General features: G+C 36.7%; 1 protein-coding gene across 1 annotated transcript; it reads right to left on the reverse strand.

Annotated features, from left to right (window-relative positions):
• Nucleotides 1–15,116: 15,116 nt before the first annotated feature.
• Nucleotides 15,117–16,356, reverse strand: LOC104593450 (putative membrane-associated kinase regulator 6). The gene is made up of 2 exons (XM_010253288.3): nucleotides 15,528–16,356; nucleotides 15,117–15,389 (listed from the first exon to the last, which is right to left on the reverse strand). The coding sequence occupies exons 1-2, from the start codon at nucleotides 16,339–16,341 to the stop codon at nucleotides 15,382–15,384; spliced, it is 822 nt and encodes a 273-aa protein (XP_010251590.2). The 5' UTR covers nucleotides 16,342–16,356; the 3' UTR covers nucleotides 15,117–15,381.
• Nucleotides 16,357–19,358: the final 3,002 nt, after the last annotated feature.

Raw genomic sequence — 19,358 nt, forward strand, 5'->3', positions numbered from 1 at the left:
TATGAAGAAAAGGTAGGTGCTGGTTTAGAGAAGGCACCTTGAACAGTCACAATTTCAAACATTGTTACTGTTTAAAAAGTAGTTAACAATTAGTGACTGTTAACTTTGAATTGTGCCTCTTGATCACACCCGATCGAATCGTGACCGTTGATTTCATCAAAGGTGATCAACGGTCAGCAACGCAACAAAACCAAAACTACCCATCGCGAGCAGCAAAGTGCGCCTCATTGCCCCGCACACACGCGCGCACATGCGTGCGTGCGCGTTGCGCAGTATTGAATCCCCATATTCTCCTCTACTAATTCTAAGGAGTGTAAATTAGCTCCTATTGAAATACTGAAAACAAAACTTGTAATTTTCCAATGTGGGACAAGTTCAAAACTAGATTTTGTAAAAGAAAAACTGATTTTTCAATCAAGTGTGCAAGTGCAATTTCTTATGTAATTGACCAATCAAACCCATTGGATTTAATCTCTTATGAGATTAAAATCCAACAATCCCCCACATTGATTGATCAATTACATAGTTCTCTCTCAATCCAAACTACTATGACACAATTATGCATACAAAAGGTGTTTATCAACTTAAACCTCTTGTTAGTATAGTTATTTCAGAGTCTTGTCAAAGTTATTGGTGGTAAGACCTTAAACCAATTACTCTCAAGACAGACCGGAGACACCTATACACACAAAATGTTCAGTCTCTGCAAGAGTATCAAGTTTTACTCAGCACTGTTATGGCCATGTGCTTCTTTCCTGATTTCATGAACAATCCCAAGAGCAAACTCAAACTCTCATGAGAAGCGGCACCACTTCTATGTTCATATAGGTGAAGTTCCACTATGTGCTCCGTTATTTTATACATTTCAGAACTTCATTAAGAGTTTATTTCAACCTCTCATCATAACAGACAGCATTGTTTATGTTGTGATGGGAAATTTCTCAATGTCAATGCTAACAGTCACATTGTTGTAACTTGTTGTTACCCATTAAACCCAATACTGATGGTTTTCGGTTCAGGTTGGGTTACCATTATAGGTGACTAAGTAAAGGATTTTAATCCCATCTCTTTGGTTGTCATTCTTACCAATTCCCTGGCCAAGCCCTTGGTAAGAGGATCAACCAAGTTTTTACTTGACCTCACATAGGTTATAGTGATGACTCCATCTTGAATTAATTGCCTAACAAATTCATGTCTCAGACTTATATGTTTGGACTTACCATTGTAGGTACCACTGTAGGCCCTTGACAGAGTTGCCTCACTATCACAATAAATGGAAATTGGAGGCATAGGACTAGGCCAAAGTTTTATATCCAATAATAAATTCCTAATTCATTCAGTCTCTTTTCCAGCAACCGCTAAGGCTATGAATTCGGATTCCATGGTCGAGTGAGATATACAAGTTTGTCTCTTGGATGCCTAAGAGATTGCACCCCCACCAAGGACGAAAATCCATCCAGATGTGGACTTGTTATCTCCATTACCAGTAATTCAACTTACATCAGTGTACCCTTCTAGTACAGCTGGATAATCACAATAAAACAAACCGAGTTCCAATGTTCTCTTAAGATACCCAAGAACTCTCCCAATTGCCTTTCAATGCTCTACACTGGGATTACTTGTAAACCGACTAAGTTTACTTACTGCAAATGCAATATCAGGTCTGGTACAAAGCATAGCATACATCAAGCTTCCTACTGCAATAGCATACTCAAGTTGTGCAATTACTCTACCAATATTTTCTACTAGCTTTATACTAGAATCATATGGCATGCTATATTCTTTAAACCCTAAATGCTTAAATTTCTCAAGTACTTTCTCAATATAATGTAATTGGCTTAATGCATAGCCCCTACTATGCTTTTTAACTTTTATTCCCAAGATAGTATCTACTTCTCCTAAATCTTTCATCTTGACAGAGGATAAGTAGTTTTTAGTTTCATTTATGTCAACCATATTGGTGCCCACAATAAGCATATCATCAACATAAAGACATGCAATTACTCCATAATTTTCAGTGAATTTTGAGTAGATGCATCTATCGGCACTATTATGTTTAAAACCAAAAGATAGGATGCAAGAATCAAATTTCTCATGCCACTGTTTAGGTGTTTGTTTTAATCCATATAATGATTTAACTAGTTTACAGACTTTCTTCTCATTTCCAGGAAAAACAAATCCTTTTGGTTGTTCCATATAAACCTCTTCATTTAAATCACCATTTAAGAAAGCGGTTTTAACATCCATTTGGTGAATAGATAAGTGATAAATGGATGTTAATGCTAGGAGTGTTCTAATAGAAGTTGTTCTAGCCACTGGTGCATAGGTATCAAAGTAATCAATCCATTCTTTTTGACTAAATTCTTTGGCTACCAATCTACCCTTAAAAGTTTGTACAGTTCCATCAATGTTGTATTTTCTTCTAAACACCCATTTACATTTTATTGGTTTTGATCATGGAGGCAAGTCTATTAGTACCCATGTGTTATTTGATATTATTGAATCCATTTCATCATTTATAGCTTCCTTCCAAAAGGCAGCATCTCTAGAGGTCATGGCCCCATTGTAAGTTTTTGGATCATTTTCAATGTTTAGGACAATAGGTGTCTTATTTAAAATCTTCTCTCTATCAATTTCAACCAAAAATACAATTGACAGAGTAGAGATAAAATCTGAACCTAAGTGTTTCTCTGTTCTTTGTCTTTAACTTCTTCTAAGTCCTATTGTAGGTGTTACAGTTGTGTCATTTCTTCTTTCAGTCTCATTATTATCAATAGGTATTGAGATCTAAGTTTCTCTATCTTTTCCTATAGATTCATTTTCTGTAGATTCAGAGTATAGCTTATTTTCAAAGAATTCAACATCTCTAGTTTCAATTATTATGTTGGACTCTAAGTTAGAAGCCTATAGGCCTTGCTATGTTCTGCATATCCAACAAACACTTTTCTTAGCTCTGAGTCCTAATTTGGTTCTTTTAGGATCTGGAACTCTATAATATGCTAAACACCCCCACACTTTTAGATATGCTAAATTAGGCTTTCTTCCTATCCATAATTCATATGAGCATTTGTTATTAACTCTAGAAACAATTCTGTTATGTAAATGGTAGGCTGTAAGAAGTGCTTCTCCCCACAGGTTTAAGGGTGCATTAGCTTTTAACAACATGCAGTTTATCATTTCTGTAAGTGTTCTATTTTTCCTTTCAGCCAGGCCATTCTGTTGAGGGGTTTAAGGAGCAGAACACTGATGTATTATTCCAAATTCTTCACAGAAAGAATTAAACTCACTTTTAAAGTATTCAACACCCCTATCACTTCTAAGGATTTTAATTTTCTTTTCTAGTTGATAATCAATTTAAGTCTTATATACTTTAAACATGTCAAAGGCTTCATCCTTAGTTCTCATAAGGTAGACATAAGTGTATCTAGAAAAGTCATCTATAAATGTTATAAAGTATCTCTTACCTCCTCTAGTTAATACACCATTGAGTTCATAGATGTCATAATGGATTAGTTATAGAAGTTGAGAATTTCTCTCAACACTAGGGAAAGGTTTCTTAGCCATTTCTTATTTTACACATATTTCACATTTTTCAGTTGATTCATTACTGTAAGCAATTATACCAAGTTTGCTCGTGTTCTTTATGGATTTAAAATTCAAATGTGCTAATCTATCATGCCATAAAGAGAAAGAATCAACAATATAAGTAGAAACTTTTCCTTCATTAATACTTAATTTGAACATACCATTACAACCATATCATTTTCCATCAAACATCCCATTCTTGGATAGGATTAGTTTGTCGGATTCAAAGACAACTTTGAATCCCCTCTTACAAACAAGATTTACTGAGACCAAGTTATTTCTAATGTCAAGAACATGGAGAACATTCAAGAGAGTCAATGTCTTTCTGGATGTGAAGTTCAACTCTACACTGCATTTTCCAGCAACTTTGGCACATGTTTGGTTTCCCATCTGTATCTCCTGGCCATCAGTCACTTCTTCATATATCTTGAACAAGGACTTGTCCTTGCAAACATGGACTGTGGTGCCTGAATCAAACCACCATCCAGAAGACGATTCTGCCATGTTGACTTCAGCAATCATGGCCACGAGATTGTCTTCTACCATGTTTGCAGACTTGGTTCCGCCTTTCCGATGTTGGCAGACTCGGGCATAATGCCCCTTCTTTCCACAAACATAGCAGGATCATTTCTTATTGTTGCTCTTCTTGAAGTTCTCATCCTTCTTCTTTACTTGTAATGCAGGGTTAGTCTTTTTCGATCCGTTTTCCACAAAATTGACCTTAAAGTTCAGCATACTGGTCAGGGTCTTATTCCTATTGTTTCTAATTTGAGACTCTTCTTCAATACAAAGGTGTTGCTGAATTTGCTCCAAGGTAAGTTCTTCAGCCTTGTGCAGAAGCTTCTTCCTATAATCCTTCCAAGAGGGTGGAAGTTTGGCAATTATTGCTCCCACTTGGAAAGATTCAGGAAGGATGATGTTAAGGGATCGAATTTTGTTGACTATCACCTGTAGTTCATGAACTTGCTCCAATATGGGTTTATGGTCGTTCATGGTGAAGTCAAAGTATTCTGCAATAAGATACTTACTCGTACCTACTTCTTGCACCTTGTATTTGAATTACAGGGCCTTCTAGATTTCTTTGGGAGATGTAAGTTCCTTGTAGAAGTTGTAGAGCCGGTCTGATAACGCATTCAGTATGTGTCATCGGCACAGAAGTGAGTCTTCTTCTTGTTTTGCACTTTCCTTCTTTAGTTTCTCTGAGTCTTTGTCAGTGGATTCAAGAAGTGATTGCAGATTCGGGTCCAGCAGATAGTAAAGCTTCAGTGTGGTCAGAAAGAATATCATCTTGTCTTGCCATCGGCTGAAATTTGCTCCATCAAACTGGTCTAGTCGAACAAGATCTTGGTTCATCATCTTGATCGAAGTCATGCTTGCTTCCGCCTCCATTGCAAAATAACGTTCTAAAATTGTTGGAGAAAATGGGGTCACTGTAACTTTGGAGGAGAAGCTCTGAGGCGCGTTTGAAGACACTGTCTTTAGAACGTTATTTGCCCCCACTCAGTTTTACTGAGCTTGCAGTTGGGTTACAGGAAAATTCGTTCCCAGGATACAACAGAGCCTTGGGCGAGAATCTACAACCAGCAAATTTGAAGAGTCTCCAAAGAAACCTTCTATGAGACTGTAGCAAACCAGACTGAGAGAGAGAGAGAGAGTGAATTTCGAAATTTTGTGTTTTGGAGTCTGATCCATGCTCCTTAAATAATTTGTGAAGAGGTATGAAGAAAAGGTAGGTGCTAGTTTAGAGAAGGCACCTTGAATAGTCACAATTTCAAACATTGTGACTGTTTAAAAAATAGTTAACAGTTAGTGACTGTTAACTTTGAATTGTGCCTCTTGATCACTCCCGATCGAATCGTGACCGTTGATCTTATCAACGGTGATCAACGGTCAGCAACGCACCAAAACCAAAGCTACCCATCGCGAGCGAGCAAAGTGCGCCTTTAAAGCGCCTCATTGCGCCGCACACACGCGTGTGCGCGCGTTGCGCAATATTGAATCCCCATATTCTCCTCTACTAATTCTAAGGAATGTAAATCAGCTCCTACTGAAATACTGAAAACAAAACATGTAATTTTCCAATGTGGGACAAGTTCAAAACTGGGTTTTGTAAAAGAAAAATTGATTTTTCAATCAAGTGTGCAAGTGCAATTTCTCATGTAATTGACCAATCAAACCCATTGGATTTAATCTCTTATGAGATTAAAATCCAACATTAGCTACATGAATCCTGTATTGCTAATCCATTCTGTCTAATGATGTATCCATTGTTAAATGTCTATTTTGCCTTTAGGCTTCCCTGGTATGATGTTAACTCTACTTCTGTCCAAGAGATGTTTCAATCCAGTATAATACAAACCCATTCAAGATTTTCAATAGGACAATCTATTCATGTCGTAGATCAATATGTTCATTATGTAGATTTAGAAAGATCAGAATCAACTGAACTACATTGAACATAGTAAATGAGAATTGATGAACTGACAAAGAAACAACAATGAAATTCCTTGAAGGAACTACTGTATTTTTGTATTGAAGAGGAATGTGCCTGATGGTACTCTGTACTTTTTCTTATCTTTATGTTTTGTTTTTTCTTTTCTTTTTTGTTGTATGATAAGCAGAACTTATATTATACTAAGAAATAGAAGTTTGTACATTAACCATTTATTTTCTCAGTCTTCAGATAAGGTCAAGGAGAAAAGGTAGTAGATTTTCCATAGAATTTAGATCCATATTCCATATCCCCATTTAAGTAGGAAGCCTCTTTGGTGAAATATGCACACGAAGATATTTCCATGCTTAAGCATATTCTCTGAATATTTACAGTTGTAAAAATTTCAAATGTAAGGTGGAGTTCATCATCATGCAAGCCTTCTTCCAATTATATGGGGTTAGCTACATGAATCCTGTTTAGCCAATCCATTCGTTCTAATGCCGTATCCATTGTTAAATTATTAGTGCTTAAATCATTTCTTACTTACTTCAATCTATGTCTGCCCCTTCAACTTGCAACAGATCACTTCTTATGGTTGCTGTCAACTTTCTCTCATTTTATTGCCTTTTGGAGCTACTCCTGGATCCCTTCAAATGACATCATTTTTTTGACCCTATCCTCTCTAGTTTTTCCACATATCCATATCAGCATACATTTCTTCCACACTCATTTAATTGGACATGTCATTTCCAAATGTTAAAGCGGAGTTGCATATCAAAATTCTCGAGTGTCATTGTATCCCTATTTTCCCTGCTAGATTATTTCATTAAGAGTAAGCAATGGTTTGAAATTTTAGACTGTTCCATATCTAGATTACTTAACTGCTACGTACTGTATATCTAATTTACAATTCTTTTGCACCACAAAATAAATGAGGCCTGCCATTGGAAACGTATCCTTGTCAGGATCTGAAAATTGCTTAATAGTTTGACTATTACACTTTAATAATTTGCACAGTGTTATGAATTTTCTCCTCTAATGACCTAAGCTTGTCTTACTGTTTGTTCTTACACTTCAGAGGTCGGATGTAAGGAATCATCTATCTTCAAACTTGAGGGCCTTATCCCTGTGACAGCCATATTTATTCTCATTTGCATATCTTCAACCATGAAGCACATCATGCATCCCTTGATGTGCTGTTATGTTGGTTGTAGCAGTGACATTAAGACCGACATTCATGACAGTCAACATCTTGGTCCCCCCCCCCCCCCTTAATCAGGCTGTATTAGGTGAATTTTATGAGATCTCATATCCAAGTCTCTTTTTGATTACATCATCTATCCACGAGGCTATTGTCTCAAACCGGCGATGGCTGCCCAAGATTTCAAATTGCTCCTCTGAATAAGCTGCTGCTATACTTTGACACACATGAACATCAGTGAATGTATGATTTTTCTAAGTGTTCAAATGAATATCAGCCCCCCATTGTTTGAGGACCTTGACCTTGTGTTGTGAATAAGTACACTTGCAGGCATTGTTCAGTGACCTGTTACTTGAAACAATGACTGAAGGCCGACAGTCCCGACAGAAAGCATATAGCAAGCTCATGCTCCCCCCATGTATGGACGAATCTCTTTTGTTATTGCAAGAAGACTTGTCCTTTTGTGTGGGTTTGTGACAAGAATGCCTCCTTCCCCATTCCAAACTGGTTATAATAATTCTAGCTCTGAGATTCAGTTTCTTGTGCTAATGACACCCTTTTATATTTATCTTACACAAATATCCTTTATGAAACAATGCATTCTAGTGAATGTTTTGATTTCTCATGTCTCTTATGAATGATCAAAATGATGAAATCCAGCATCCTCAGTGATTTGAGGACCTTGACTGACTGTTATTTAGAAATCCTGCATTTCAGTTTTCAAGCAACTATGATGAAGGACCCATAGTCTGTGGGATTTGGTTGTAACAGTGGAAAAAACAAAAGGAGAGAGGCTGCTATTGTAGCTTGGAATAAGGTTTTGGTCCCCACAGCACAAGTAGCCAATTCTTGCTAAAAGAGAAAGTTTGTGATACACTTGATCATGCTTCTTCAATAGGAAGATTCAAGGATGAAAACAAAAGCAAGTAGATAGAAACAGAGAGGCAATGCTATCAACCCTGGCGTTTCTCCTAGCACATTTTGTCCATGTTCCCCTGTCTTGCCTGTTCCCATGTGACTAACTCCTTGTACCCCGGGCTATCCTTCCTACTGTTTTAACCACATTGTCCACCCTTATTTTAATTATTATTATATATATTTTTTGCTCTGTGTTTTCTTGAGATATCAAAGTTTGTAGAGTTTTTGGACCATAAATAAGAGATGCATACGTGGGTTGATAATTTTGAACTTAAGGGGCCATCTGATAATGACTCAAGTGGCTGAACTGTATAATCACTTTTTGCATTGTCCTTTAGTGAATAAGTCAGTAAGTAGTTTGTGGTCTCCTTAATGGCTGAATGGGAAGTTGGGTTGATTGCTATACCACCTAAATATTTTCTTCCATGACTATTTTATTCACCAAAAAAAAAAAAAAAAGAAGAGACAAGGAAACAAGTTGTTCAGTTGAGCCACACCAACCATTATCCAATGACCCCTAACAAGCTCTATAATACGAATAACTTTCTTGTCTGTTTTTGTTATACAGTGGCTGCAGTACAAGGGGTCTCCTCCTGGCTCCTGCCATGGAGAAAACTCAGGTGGTTAGCCACGTGGCCAGTTTTGATAGTCCATGTTGCAGCCACATCATGCAGAGTGCCTTAAAAAATAGCCATTGTCTATTTAGTTGATAGTACCAAGCTAGCAACACTAGCTAGTTACAGCATGGCTCCTGCTACACAATTCTCAGGCCAAGCCATAATTTAGTTGTACTTGAACCCACCTCCCATAACATACCAATTATACAATACAAGTTGGAACTATCAAACTGAAAAGCCCTAGTACTAGTGGTCCCTAACACTGAAGTGAACTTTCCTAGGCACCCCCAAGAGCTCTTTAGTGAGAGATCACATAAGCTTGTGCTGGAATGATAAAACCTCTGTCTTATTGACATGTGCTATACATTCATTTCTTTTCAAGTAGAGTAGGTGATCATTATTTGCATTTCAATAGTTAATTGCAGTGTCATAATTAGCAAGAATTAACTTCTCATATTTGATCAATTCCACTTAAAACTAATCAAGTATTAATTAATTTAACCATCTATTCCTGAAACTGTATTAAAATACTTTGCAAAAGGGCTTCCTTTCACATGTTGTCTCATTCATGTATGAAGGAAAATAATTGAACTGGGGAAAAAGTTGTTCTCAGTTGGGATAAATGACACTGAAACAAAAAGGGAAACCAGCATATGCATATGTCTGTATAGGGAAAAAGAAAGGGAGGAAAAGCTTCCTAGATGAGTCATTCAGACTTCTTTTCTTAAATGGCTGAACCTACCCCCCTTCAGAAAAATGATGTGGCCAATTGGGACCGTCAATCAGGAATCAGATCCAGCCCACATCAACCCTTTATGGGCCAGCAATGATTTAAAGGGTTAAGTCTTTATTGTGTGATTGTTTCTCTTTAACTTGTAAAAGAGAAGCACGAAATAAAGGGCGTAGTTGACACACATGCAAGGGGGCTAGTGAGCTAAATCTTGTCCCATAAAAAGAGGGCAGATGAAGGACACACGGAGCCCTTCTTTTTGGTGGACAATACATACACATGGAGCTCCTTTTGGGCCCCCAAATTAATATGCTCCCATGTGTTGTGTGACAAACATTCCAGGGTCGTTTACATCTCCTCGCTATACGGCTCGTCTAGCAAGCCAACATATGTTAGCTTACTACAATGGCACGGCATTCCTTTTTCTCTTTTTGGCTTCGAATACTTGTTAGTTTCTTTGCTTATGCTGACGTACATTTGCATGTGCAATAGGAAAGAGAGAGAGGAAGAAATAAATGATCAGTTAAGTGGGGAGAGAGAAAGAGAGGAAAATAAGTGAAGAAAGAGAAAAAAGATGTATTAAATTTACCCATGTTGTTTGGACGTGAAACCTACGGCGAGATCTTGTTCTTTTTTCATATTTGATCGTAGGCATGAATCCCTCATAAGGGCTATAATTCTTTTTTCTTCATTTTTTGAGATTAACATCACATCACACTAAGGTATGTTTGTTTTCTTTGAGGTGTAACATCTGAAATTGCAATGATTACATTAAGAGATACATTGGTATTGGTGAATTTTTCTTTCTGTAGATTCTGAATTTTGAAATTGATCAAATATCCATTTTGACACCTCTTTAGAGATAAGAGTTAAGAGGAAATGAACATGCCCTAATAATAATTCTACACCTCTACTGAAACAAATCAGCAACAGTCAAATGCATCATCATCAAATATAAGATTACATCATATTTGTAATACATTTTATGATTTTAACTCTATACATTTCAAGACGGTCACAGAAGTCTACCACATTTCGGAGTCAGCAAGCGGTTTGAGTTAGTTGTCATAGTTTATGAAAGTCAGGACAGGTATGAGGCAAACGGCATTTAAAAGACTGACTAAATTTGATTTTGAGATGTTCTAATTCTGTATTTTATAAGTGATATAGGTTCATTTTGTTTATGGTTCGAATTTCATTTGCACTAGTGTAAATGTAGGGGAGTGCACATGGGGTGCACAAAATTTTGGTTTACTTTTGCTCTTAGATTTGACTTTGCTTTGTTTGTTTGTGATAAATGAAATAGGAAGCAAAATGATGGTGGTCCACACTTTATGTAAAAGAGAATGGAGGCAGGACAGGAGGGTGGTTATTTGTTTGAGAGGTGTAAGGTATGAAATAAAAATGATGTGGTCCCATCTTTTATGAGAGTAAATTGAGATAAAAGGAAGGTGGTGTTGTTACCAAAAAAAGAACATGGTGCAAATTTTGCATTGTAAACAAAGGCAAATTAGACAAAAAAGTGCAAATTTGCAGTAGGTAAAGTATGAAACATAGTAAATGCAAAGTTTAACAGGGTAAAAAATTTCTATCTGGTTCAAATTTGCACTGTAAATACATTCTAAAATTTTGCATGCATAATCTATTTGAAGAGTTCACATCTCCACCCCACATCATTGGAGATGTGATGTCATTATTGGGAGATATTTCCAAGGCGTGCTGTGGGGCATTGTGGGGCGGCTCCTTGTGGGGTGGAGATGTGATCTCCTGTTTGAAAACTTTGTGGCATAAAAATAAGTATATCCCATCTACTCACTAATAAAAAGAAACTTTCTCGTTGTTGAGGGAAGCTGATTTGTTAGAGGTAGGCTTTTAAGGCTTTATTTATTTGAACTTTAATGCACAAGATATAATAAAATTTATTTTAGAATTGAAATCCTGAATTGATTTACTGAATTATCTGGTTAGATTTTTTTTCTATTTCATTATCAAATTAATTCTCAACTCTTTTTCAAGTTGTCACCAAGGTTTTTAAAACCAAACCGATCAGGGGTCTGGTTCCTAGGTCGAACAGTCTGATCATTCGAACCGAATGGTTGGTCCGTTCTGACCATATCAACAGTTTTTTTGTGAAATAACAGTTCTGGGGTAAATCGGAATCGATCAAGATCCCGGTTTTTCCAGTCCTTCCATCCAGTCCGGTTTGGTTTTGAAAACCATGATTTTCACTATAAAAATAAAAAGGAAGTACGTATTTTTATTTGATTTTAATTAGGAATCCTCATTCTCAATGCATGTAAGAAGAGAAAAAGGAAAGAGAAAATTCATTACCAGCTAATAGAATTCTTTTATATTAATTGTTTTAAATTTAAGGACGTTTTAAACTTAGATATCTGAACTAGGTTAAAAGTAGTTATTATGTGACCTAACGGTTGAGTTAGCTTGGAATGTATACTTCTAGTGGCCGATAAGGTAGGGAAATATATACAAGGTTTGTGAAGGTTTTCCTACTTTTTCCTTCCTTTCCCTACTTCTTTCAAACCAAACACATCGTAAAAAAAAAAAACCAAATTAAAGAAAATATGAAGTTCAACCACCGAAATGTAAGGGGCTGTTTGATAATAGCTGAAGTGAATTTGCTGAACCGAAAGATTTATTGTTTTGTTTTTACACACACATATATATATATAAGGAGCCAACTATATTGTTAAAATCTTATTCACTAAAAAACAAAGAAATAAGCTTTTCGGTTCAGCCACTTCAAGTATTATCAAATGACGGCCCCCCATCCTAGAACAACAAGCTTTGGATTCCAGGCATTTTGCAAATAACCATTTAGATTAGCCATGTTTGCCTTTCTTGTCCATATCAGCTCTATAAACCCACCATGTATTTCTATTTTCTTTTCTTATTAACAACTATGACAGTGTTCATTTTCATGGTCATCTCGTGGATGAGACCATTTCATTCTGGTTCACGAAAGCTTGTGCCATTCGGTTTAATGTGAACGGTTTCTGTCTACAATATCCCATGGATCAAGACCATCCATAACCCAATTTCTCCTCCTAACTTTTTATCTCTTAGATGGAGATCATCCATAGTTGCCCAACCCAGTTGGAGTGATCCGGTGCATTGCATGAAGTCTTAAACTCTTTCTTTTACTGCTATAAGCCCTAACACCTCTCTGCCGGGGCTGTCTCCTCTGCCAATATCCTTCTTCGTTCTATGTCACCAGATCACTATTGACAAATCCACTACTCAACCATAGATCTATAAAAGTATGTGGGTTTCTCTATCTCTTTCTCAGATTCATTCTCTCTCTCTCTATCTCTCTTGCATCGCTTGCATGTTGTAGCTGCAATATGCTTTGTACCACTCTTTTTATTTAAATATTAGTTGAAATTTCGGATTATTTTTTTGTGTTTATATCAACACAAACTAGTATGTATGGCCAATGGAACCAATATTTTGATGTTAGACTTGTATGAACCAACCTTACTTTGAATTGATAAATAGTAATAATTTTTCTGTTAGGCTTCATCATAGTTAAGTATTTTTCTTTTTTATTTTATTTTATTTGTAAATTATTTTCCTTTTAAAAATAAATATAACTCATTCTCTTTCATAAATTATTTTTTAATAATTTTTAATATTTCAAGATAATATTAGGATGTTTGTTTTTAAACATTGAACCATTTTCATTATTTATATTACTAATTTTTATTAATAAAGTGATTTTTATTAGTAGATATATTCATATTGTATACATATTTTGTCCTTATTTGACATATATGATAAATATATTTGTTATATCTAATAGTAATTACATATTAGTGTTTTATTTTATCTATTGTTACTTTGTATTATTTTTTCAATTTAATTTATATTTAAAATATAATAACTTTTATTCATGATCTCACAAGTTATATGTGAAATGTATAAAATCAATACACTTGGTGTTGATTGATCTACAACACACCTGGAAAATGCCCCTTTAGGTGTGGTGTGGATTACACCCACCAATATCTCATCCATATTATAAAATACCCCAAAAATTTCATTTATCTTGATCTTTGTGCCATATATGTGTTTTTTTTATGTTTTGGGTTAGGCAATACAGTTTTTTATTTTGCAAGTCCCTTGGAAAAGTGTTAATAGCCCCATTCGGGAATGAAAATTGCTGGATTAAGGTTTTTAATTGTGTGAAATGTGACAAAATTAACAAGATCTTTTTTTTTATTTTGGATATTATGCCAAAATCAGAAATTTCTGTGTGGCATTATTTTTATGCACATTTTGATTTTGTATCAATGAGAATGCATTCGCTAATGTTGGTTGTACATCAAATTAAATCTTAACCAATCACACTAAAGATGCCTTACTTTTCATTTGTTCATGTTTTACAGAGTATACTTTCATGTATAACAAGGTATAATTAAATGTTTACATGATGAAGTGATGAACAAAACAAATACCATGGTCCTCCATGGTGCAGCAAACGTACAAATACCATGGTCCTCCATGGTGCAGCAAATGTACAAATACCATGGTCCTCCATAGAGATCTACCCTGATCAGTACTAAACCCATCTTCCCACAATGGGCTGTAGTACCTCACCCAACAGCCAACAGGGAGGAGGCTAGGGTTTAGGAAATTCTGTGAATTTAACTTGATAAAAATGTGAAAAACAAGAAAATTAACTGCCCAATTTTTGTGGAGGGTGTAGGAAATTGTACAAATTCAAGTTCATAAAAATGTAAAAGCAAGAAAACTGCATGCCCAATTTTTTGTGGGAGTGAATTAAAGCCCCAGAGGATCTTTTCAGCTTGGATTAAGCCTCCAATGTACAGCAGTAACTGTACCAGTCCTCACCCATTTTTGTAGAAACCCACCTATTCTCACAATGCATTGATGCTTAAACCTTTCCTCAACATCCCTTGATTTCGTACCAAGTTCTATAGTTAGCACAGTTCTACCCTTTTAGTAATGCTAAGCCGGTCCCCAGTAGGCCAGTACCATCATTGTTGGCCGGTCCCCAGAATCTAAACCATCCACATGCCCCAGAGGCCAGACCATTGATGTTTCTTCAGAGTTTTATTCACAAAAAAAAAAAAAAAAATCTAATAGTAGTTTTTGAGATAAGTTAATTTCAATTCAACTGTTCAGAAACTTAGAAATCCGGATGAATTGTAACGCTCAACATACAATTTGCATCAAATAAGTTTCAGTAGATACCAAAAACTAGAAGGGTGATGATTCAAATTCAAGCACACCACCCTTTTTCTAGTTGAATGGAATGCATTCTTAATCAATAATCAATCAAAAGACAATCCATTAAAGAAGACAAGAATATGCCTAAACCCAGAAGTTGTTTCCAGACCAATTCCCAGCAAATTAAATTATTGATCAAGAATAAAATCATCCAAATCTGATCCTAATTCTTTTTTCTTTTTCCCTTTATTTCTTCCCAAAACTCAAAGTTCTTAATTATTTTCCAAATTGATAAGGAAAGAAAAATCTTACATCAATTCACTTTTATATGATGAGTAAAGGACAATCATCCCAGCACTAGAAACAATTTCCAGAAGAGAGAGAGAGATGATTCATTGGGTGTTTGTGTAGAAGAAGACAGAAGAAAAATTAATTCTATTAATTTGTTTTCCTTTCTGTTATATAAATTTTTGAACGGAATAAATGTTCAGGGCCGATCAGCCACGAATTTCTACTCCTACCTTAAATGACAAAGATTTACACTAAAGGAAAAAGAGACAAAAACCAAGCGAATGTAAAGAAAGGATCGATCTCCTTGCAGACCCCCCACGCTCTACTTTCCACATGTATCTTGTCTCCCACTCCTTTCTTTCCCTTTTCCTCTTCGTCTGTCCAACATTCTCTCTCATTTTTCTGCAGAAACAGCAAAACAGTAATCAGAAATTTATGCCGAAAAGGAAAAAAAAGCAGAAGACTACACAAACGCAAAGACAATGAATCTGAGAATCATCATCAGCCAGCAGAGACGACGACTTTGGAGTTTGGACGTACCGATGGACTTTTTGCAATGGAGAACTGCTTCGTGGATGGAGCTCTCAATGGCGCACCAATCACCGGTGGGATATGCACTACTCGCTCTGGGCGACGTCTGTAATGGCGACTCGTCCCAGCTTTTAACGAAAGGACGTACCCTTGCATCGGTAATCTCCCCTCTGGCACCTAATCTCAAGACTCGAAGCTTTTTGTACAGGGGTCTGAGGAAACCCATGTACTTCTGAAAGATTCTCTTGGACGACCGCTGCCACCTTCCGAGGAAAGGACAAGCACTCCGGCTGGTCGAGAGTACGAGCTTTGAGGACTCCGACGAGGACCTGAGCGGTGTTGGAACAGAATCCGAGGCCTTCGCTGGGTTGTCGTGAAAGAAAGGCATGAGGAGGCCGTTCGAGAAGAGCTCGTCGGCGTCAACCAGATCACTCAGGGGAGATTTCGAGACGGGGAAGTCGAAACTGAAATCCTGGGCGTCGCCCAGGAATCTCTTGGAGGGTGTCAGCCATGGGTCCATCTCTATGAAGGAGGAGGTTTCGTCGGAGGCATCAAGGGAAGCCCTGAAGGAATCGCCCAGGCTTTCGAACGAGGGTCTGAGGTTTATTAGCCAGCTGTAGGAGAAACTCTCGGTGGAGAGAGGTTTGGAGCTTTCCATGGCAGCAGCAGCTGATACGCTCCTTCTTCTGTGTAAGAAAGATGGCTGGTTTTGAATACGAAGGATGGAAGGAAGGAGCGCTCTCTCTAGTTGTTTTAAAGAGCAGACAGACACCAACTGGGATGGGCTCATGGGCATAACAAGGTTGCCCATTCCCCTACACATGTGGGCCCAAAAGAAAAGGGCTATGTTTTATTCTGGCCTTATTACGTCTCTTTCTTCCCATTTTGTTCTTTCTTTGATTTTCTTTTTCATTTTGTTTAATTGATTATAATTATTAATTATAGTTTCTTAGCAGTGCTCAACTGTTTGCTATGGGATGATCCCATCAGCTGCCACGTTTCATGTGATGAGTGCACCATGATCGGAGCCCCCACCTAAAACTAATTAAAGAGTATGATGAGATCACCACCATCTACCCCATGGCCCATGCTGATTTTAGAATCTCCTTATAAGGGACCCACTCGGGCTCAGTGATGGTTTCTAATTTTCATTATACATAGGATTAAGGTTTAAAATATCGATAACCGGTGTATCGACCTGTATCGATATTTTTTTTCTGTATTTATTTTTATTTTTTTTTAATCGGGTTCAGAGAGATCGTTTTAAGGCCCGTCTGTCTATTCTCTGAATTGGGTTCTGACCCGAAACACCTTTTATGAAGATATATTAGAAAGGCGCCCATATGATACATATCAACCAACACGGCTCGATACATATTGAAATTTTAAACCTTGTATAAGATATATAATAGAATATATAAGGGCACCATCATAGCAAAGTAGGTTGGGCGGTCTGGCTGAGGTAGCAGATCAAAATGTGGGACCCACTCTCTCTCTCTCACCGAATTCCATATTATTTTTCATCACTCATTGGCTGAAAAATCGCAATTATAAATTTGCCAAGTCAGCCCTCCAGTCTCCACAACAAAGCAAAACACAAGTAGCTTTGGCCGCTTTTTTTTTGTTTGGGAGCAGGTGAATAGTGCTTTTTGTAGCGGATTAATTGATTTTTATTAAAGATGGGTGAGAGTGGAAAGTAACCCAAAAGCCAAAGCTGTTTGAGACAAGCAAACAGGTAGAACTACCGTCCAAAGTCCAAACACTTTTGAAATTAAGAGCAAATGGAGCCAATCCATGAACGCTTTTGGACTAGACTAGCCGCGTATATACAGTTCTCAAACTCCACCATACACTGTAATTGGAAGTGTCCCCTACGGAATGAAAAGCTTTTAACTTTAATGAATGTTTTAATGGAGCAAAAGTTGAAAAGAATGAAGCATTGATTCGGAAAGGTAGAGAAGCACTGGCCTGAAACTTGCCACCTGGAAATATGTTAAAGTGGAAGAAACACAAGGACCCAGTTTGCTGTGTTGCCACCCACGACATCATGGGCCAAGAATTCTGTAAAGACAGTTCTCAAATCCAGACCTGCTTTTTTGCCTTTTGTCCAAACAACAAGAACAAACATCTATCTCTAGTTAACCATTATTTAATAAACAATATTTAGAAGATATGGTGAAGTGAAACATGAACAAAGTTAACACTAGAAAATCAAAATAAAAATCCATGTGTGATTGTGTGAAGTACACAATTAAACTTCCTTATTCCCACTTGCTTCTCTAATTTACCAAAATTATAAACGAGATCAATCTTAACCCCACTTGAGAGTGCTTATTTTTAAGCACTTATTCAAATAAACATTTATTTTAAGCTAAGACTAGACCTGTTCATGGGCCGGGCTCAGGCTTAGCTTTTGTCAAAATTCTAATGGGCCTGACCCAAAGCTCGGCCTGTGAACAGGTCTAGCTGAAACCACACTTATAAGCACCTACATGAAGTTCGGGAAAAAAAATGCCGTATAAGTGCTTGTTGCAGAAAATAAGTCCGAATGAGTATTTTTAAACGGTTTTTCATTATTTTCTGACTCATCTAAGCAAACCCATTTTCACCAAATACTCATAAGCACTTATTTATCTAATAAGCATTCCCAAACAGGGGCTTAAATTCTTAATACATTAATTATTTTTGCCATGAATAAGGGGAGTGGAAACAGTGATTTCACCTGTGACACTTACGTACTAACTGCTGCAGCACAAGGCTCCACCCAAATAAATAAATAATATACGAAATTGAGTATCGAAAACTTTAATAAATTAATAACTAATCTACCTTGTTATATACTTATATTATACAATGGTGTTCTAGAAGTTCTTGTATAAATTAAGCTTATTTGGTAGAAGAACTTTGGAGTATTGTATAAGTGGATTCCTTGATGCCCACAAGATATTCAATATCTTATTGCAAGGTTAGTTTGGGGACATTTGGGTTCCCTTAACCTGTTCCTCAAATGTCACAACGTATCAACCAACATGAACTTATATGACAAATCCTTCCTCCGAAAGGAAAAGCAAAACTAATTAAAAAGGAATTTGGAATAATTATGGAGGATTTATATATTAATGCTAATCAACTTTTTTATGGGTTATCAAATATCAATACTAGCTCAATATTATCTTTGTTTGAGGAATCTACCCTTCTAGTGGAAATGTGGGTCTGGAGTCTTTCTTTTTTGTTGTGGTCAAACTACGTCCTACGTGGAAATGGGTGAATAGTGAGGTTTATCCACTTGCCACGTAAGAGAGAGAGAGAGAAATGCCTTGGTAAACACAGAGCTGCGACATTTTGGATACGTTTGTCTTTTAAGGAGTGTTCCAGTCAAAAGGGGAGTAGTGTATAGTCTACACTAAGCCCTGATTTAAGGGCCAAAATAAATATTCTGGCCTCTTATATTCAAAGTTCTTCGATTCCAACCCCCCAAAAACCAGCATAATGTTAATACGATTAGGCCATGGTTTGACTCCCTATCATCATCATAGCATTATAATATTGCCACAGTTTTGCATTTGGGCCTAAAATATTTTCCATCACATATCATCCTTGTGAAGTTTTGATACGGGATTTATGCCCTTCATTTTTTTTCTTTCTTTTAATCCTTTTTTTTATTATATACTACATATCACAGGGGATTCGAAGGTGGGGCAGAGTTGGGTGCACCTATGGCCCACTGGCTATGCCAAAGAGAGCTTGAGTTCCAGGAGTTTGATCCCTAGTCTTCTTTTAAGTGGATGAGTGCTAAGTGACCATCTCAAAATTAATGCCAAAATAAACAAAGAAAATAAA

This window comes from Nelumbo nucifera, chromosome 7 (assembly GCF_055504915.1).
Source record: "Nelumbo nucifera cultivar China Antique chromosome 7, China Antique-T2T, whole genome shotgun sequence".
Lineage (NCBI taxonomy): Eukaryota > Viridiplantae > Streptophyta > Magnoliopsida > Proteales > Nelumbonaceae > Nelumbo > Nelumbo nucifera.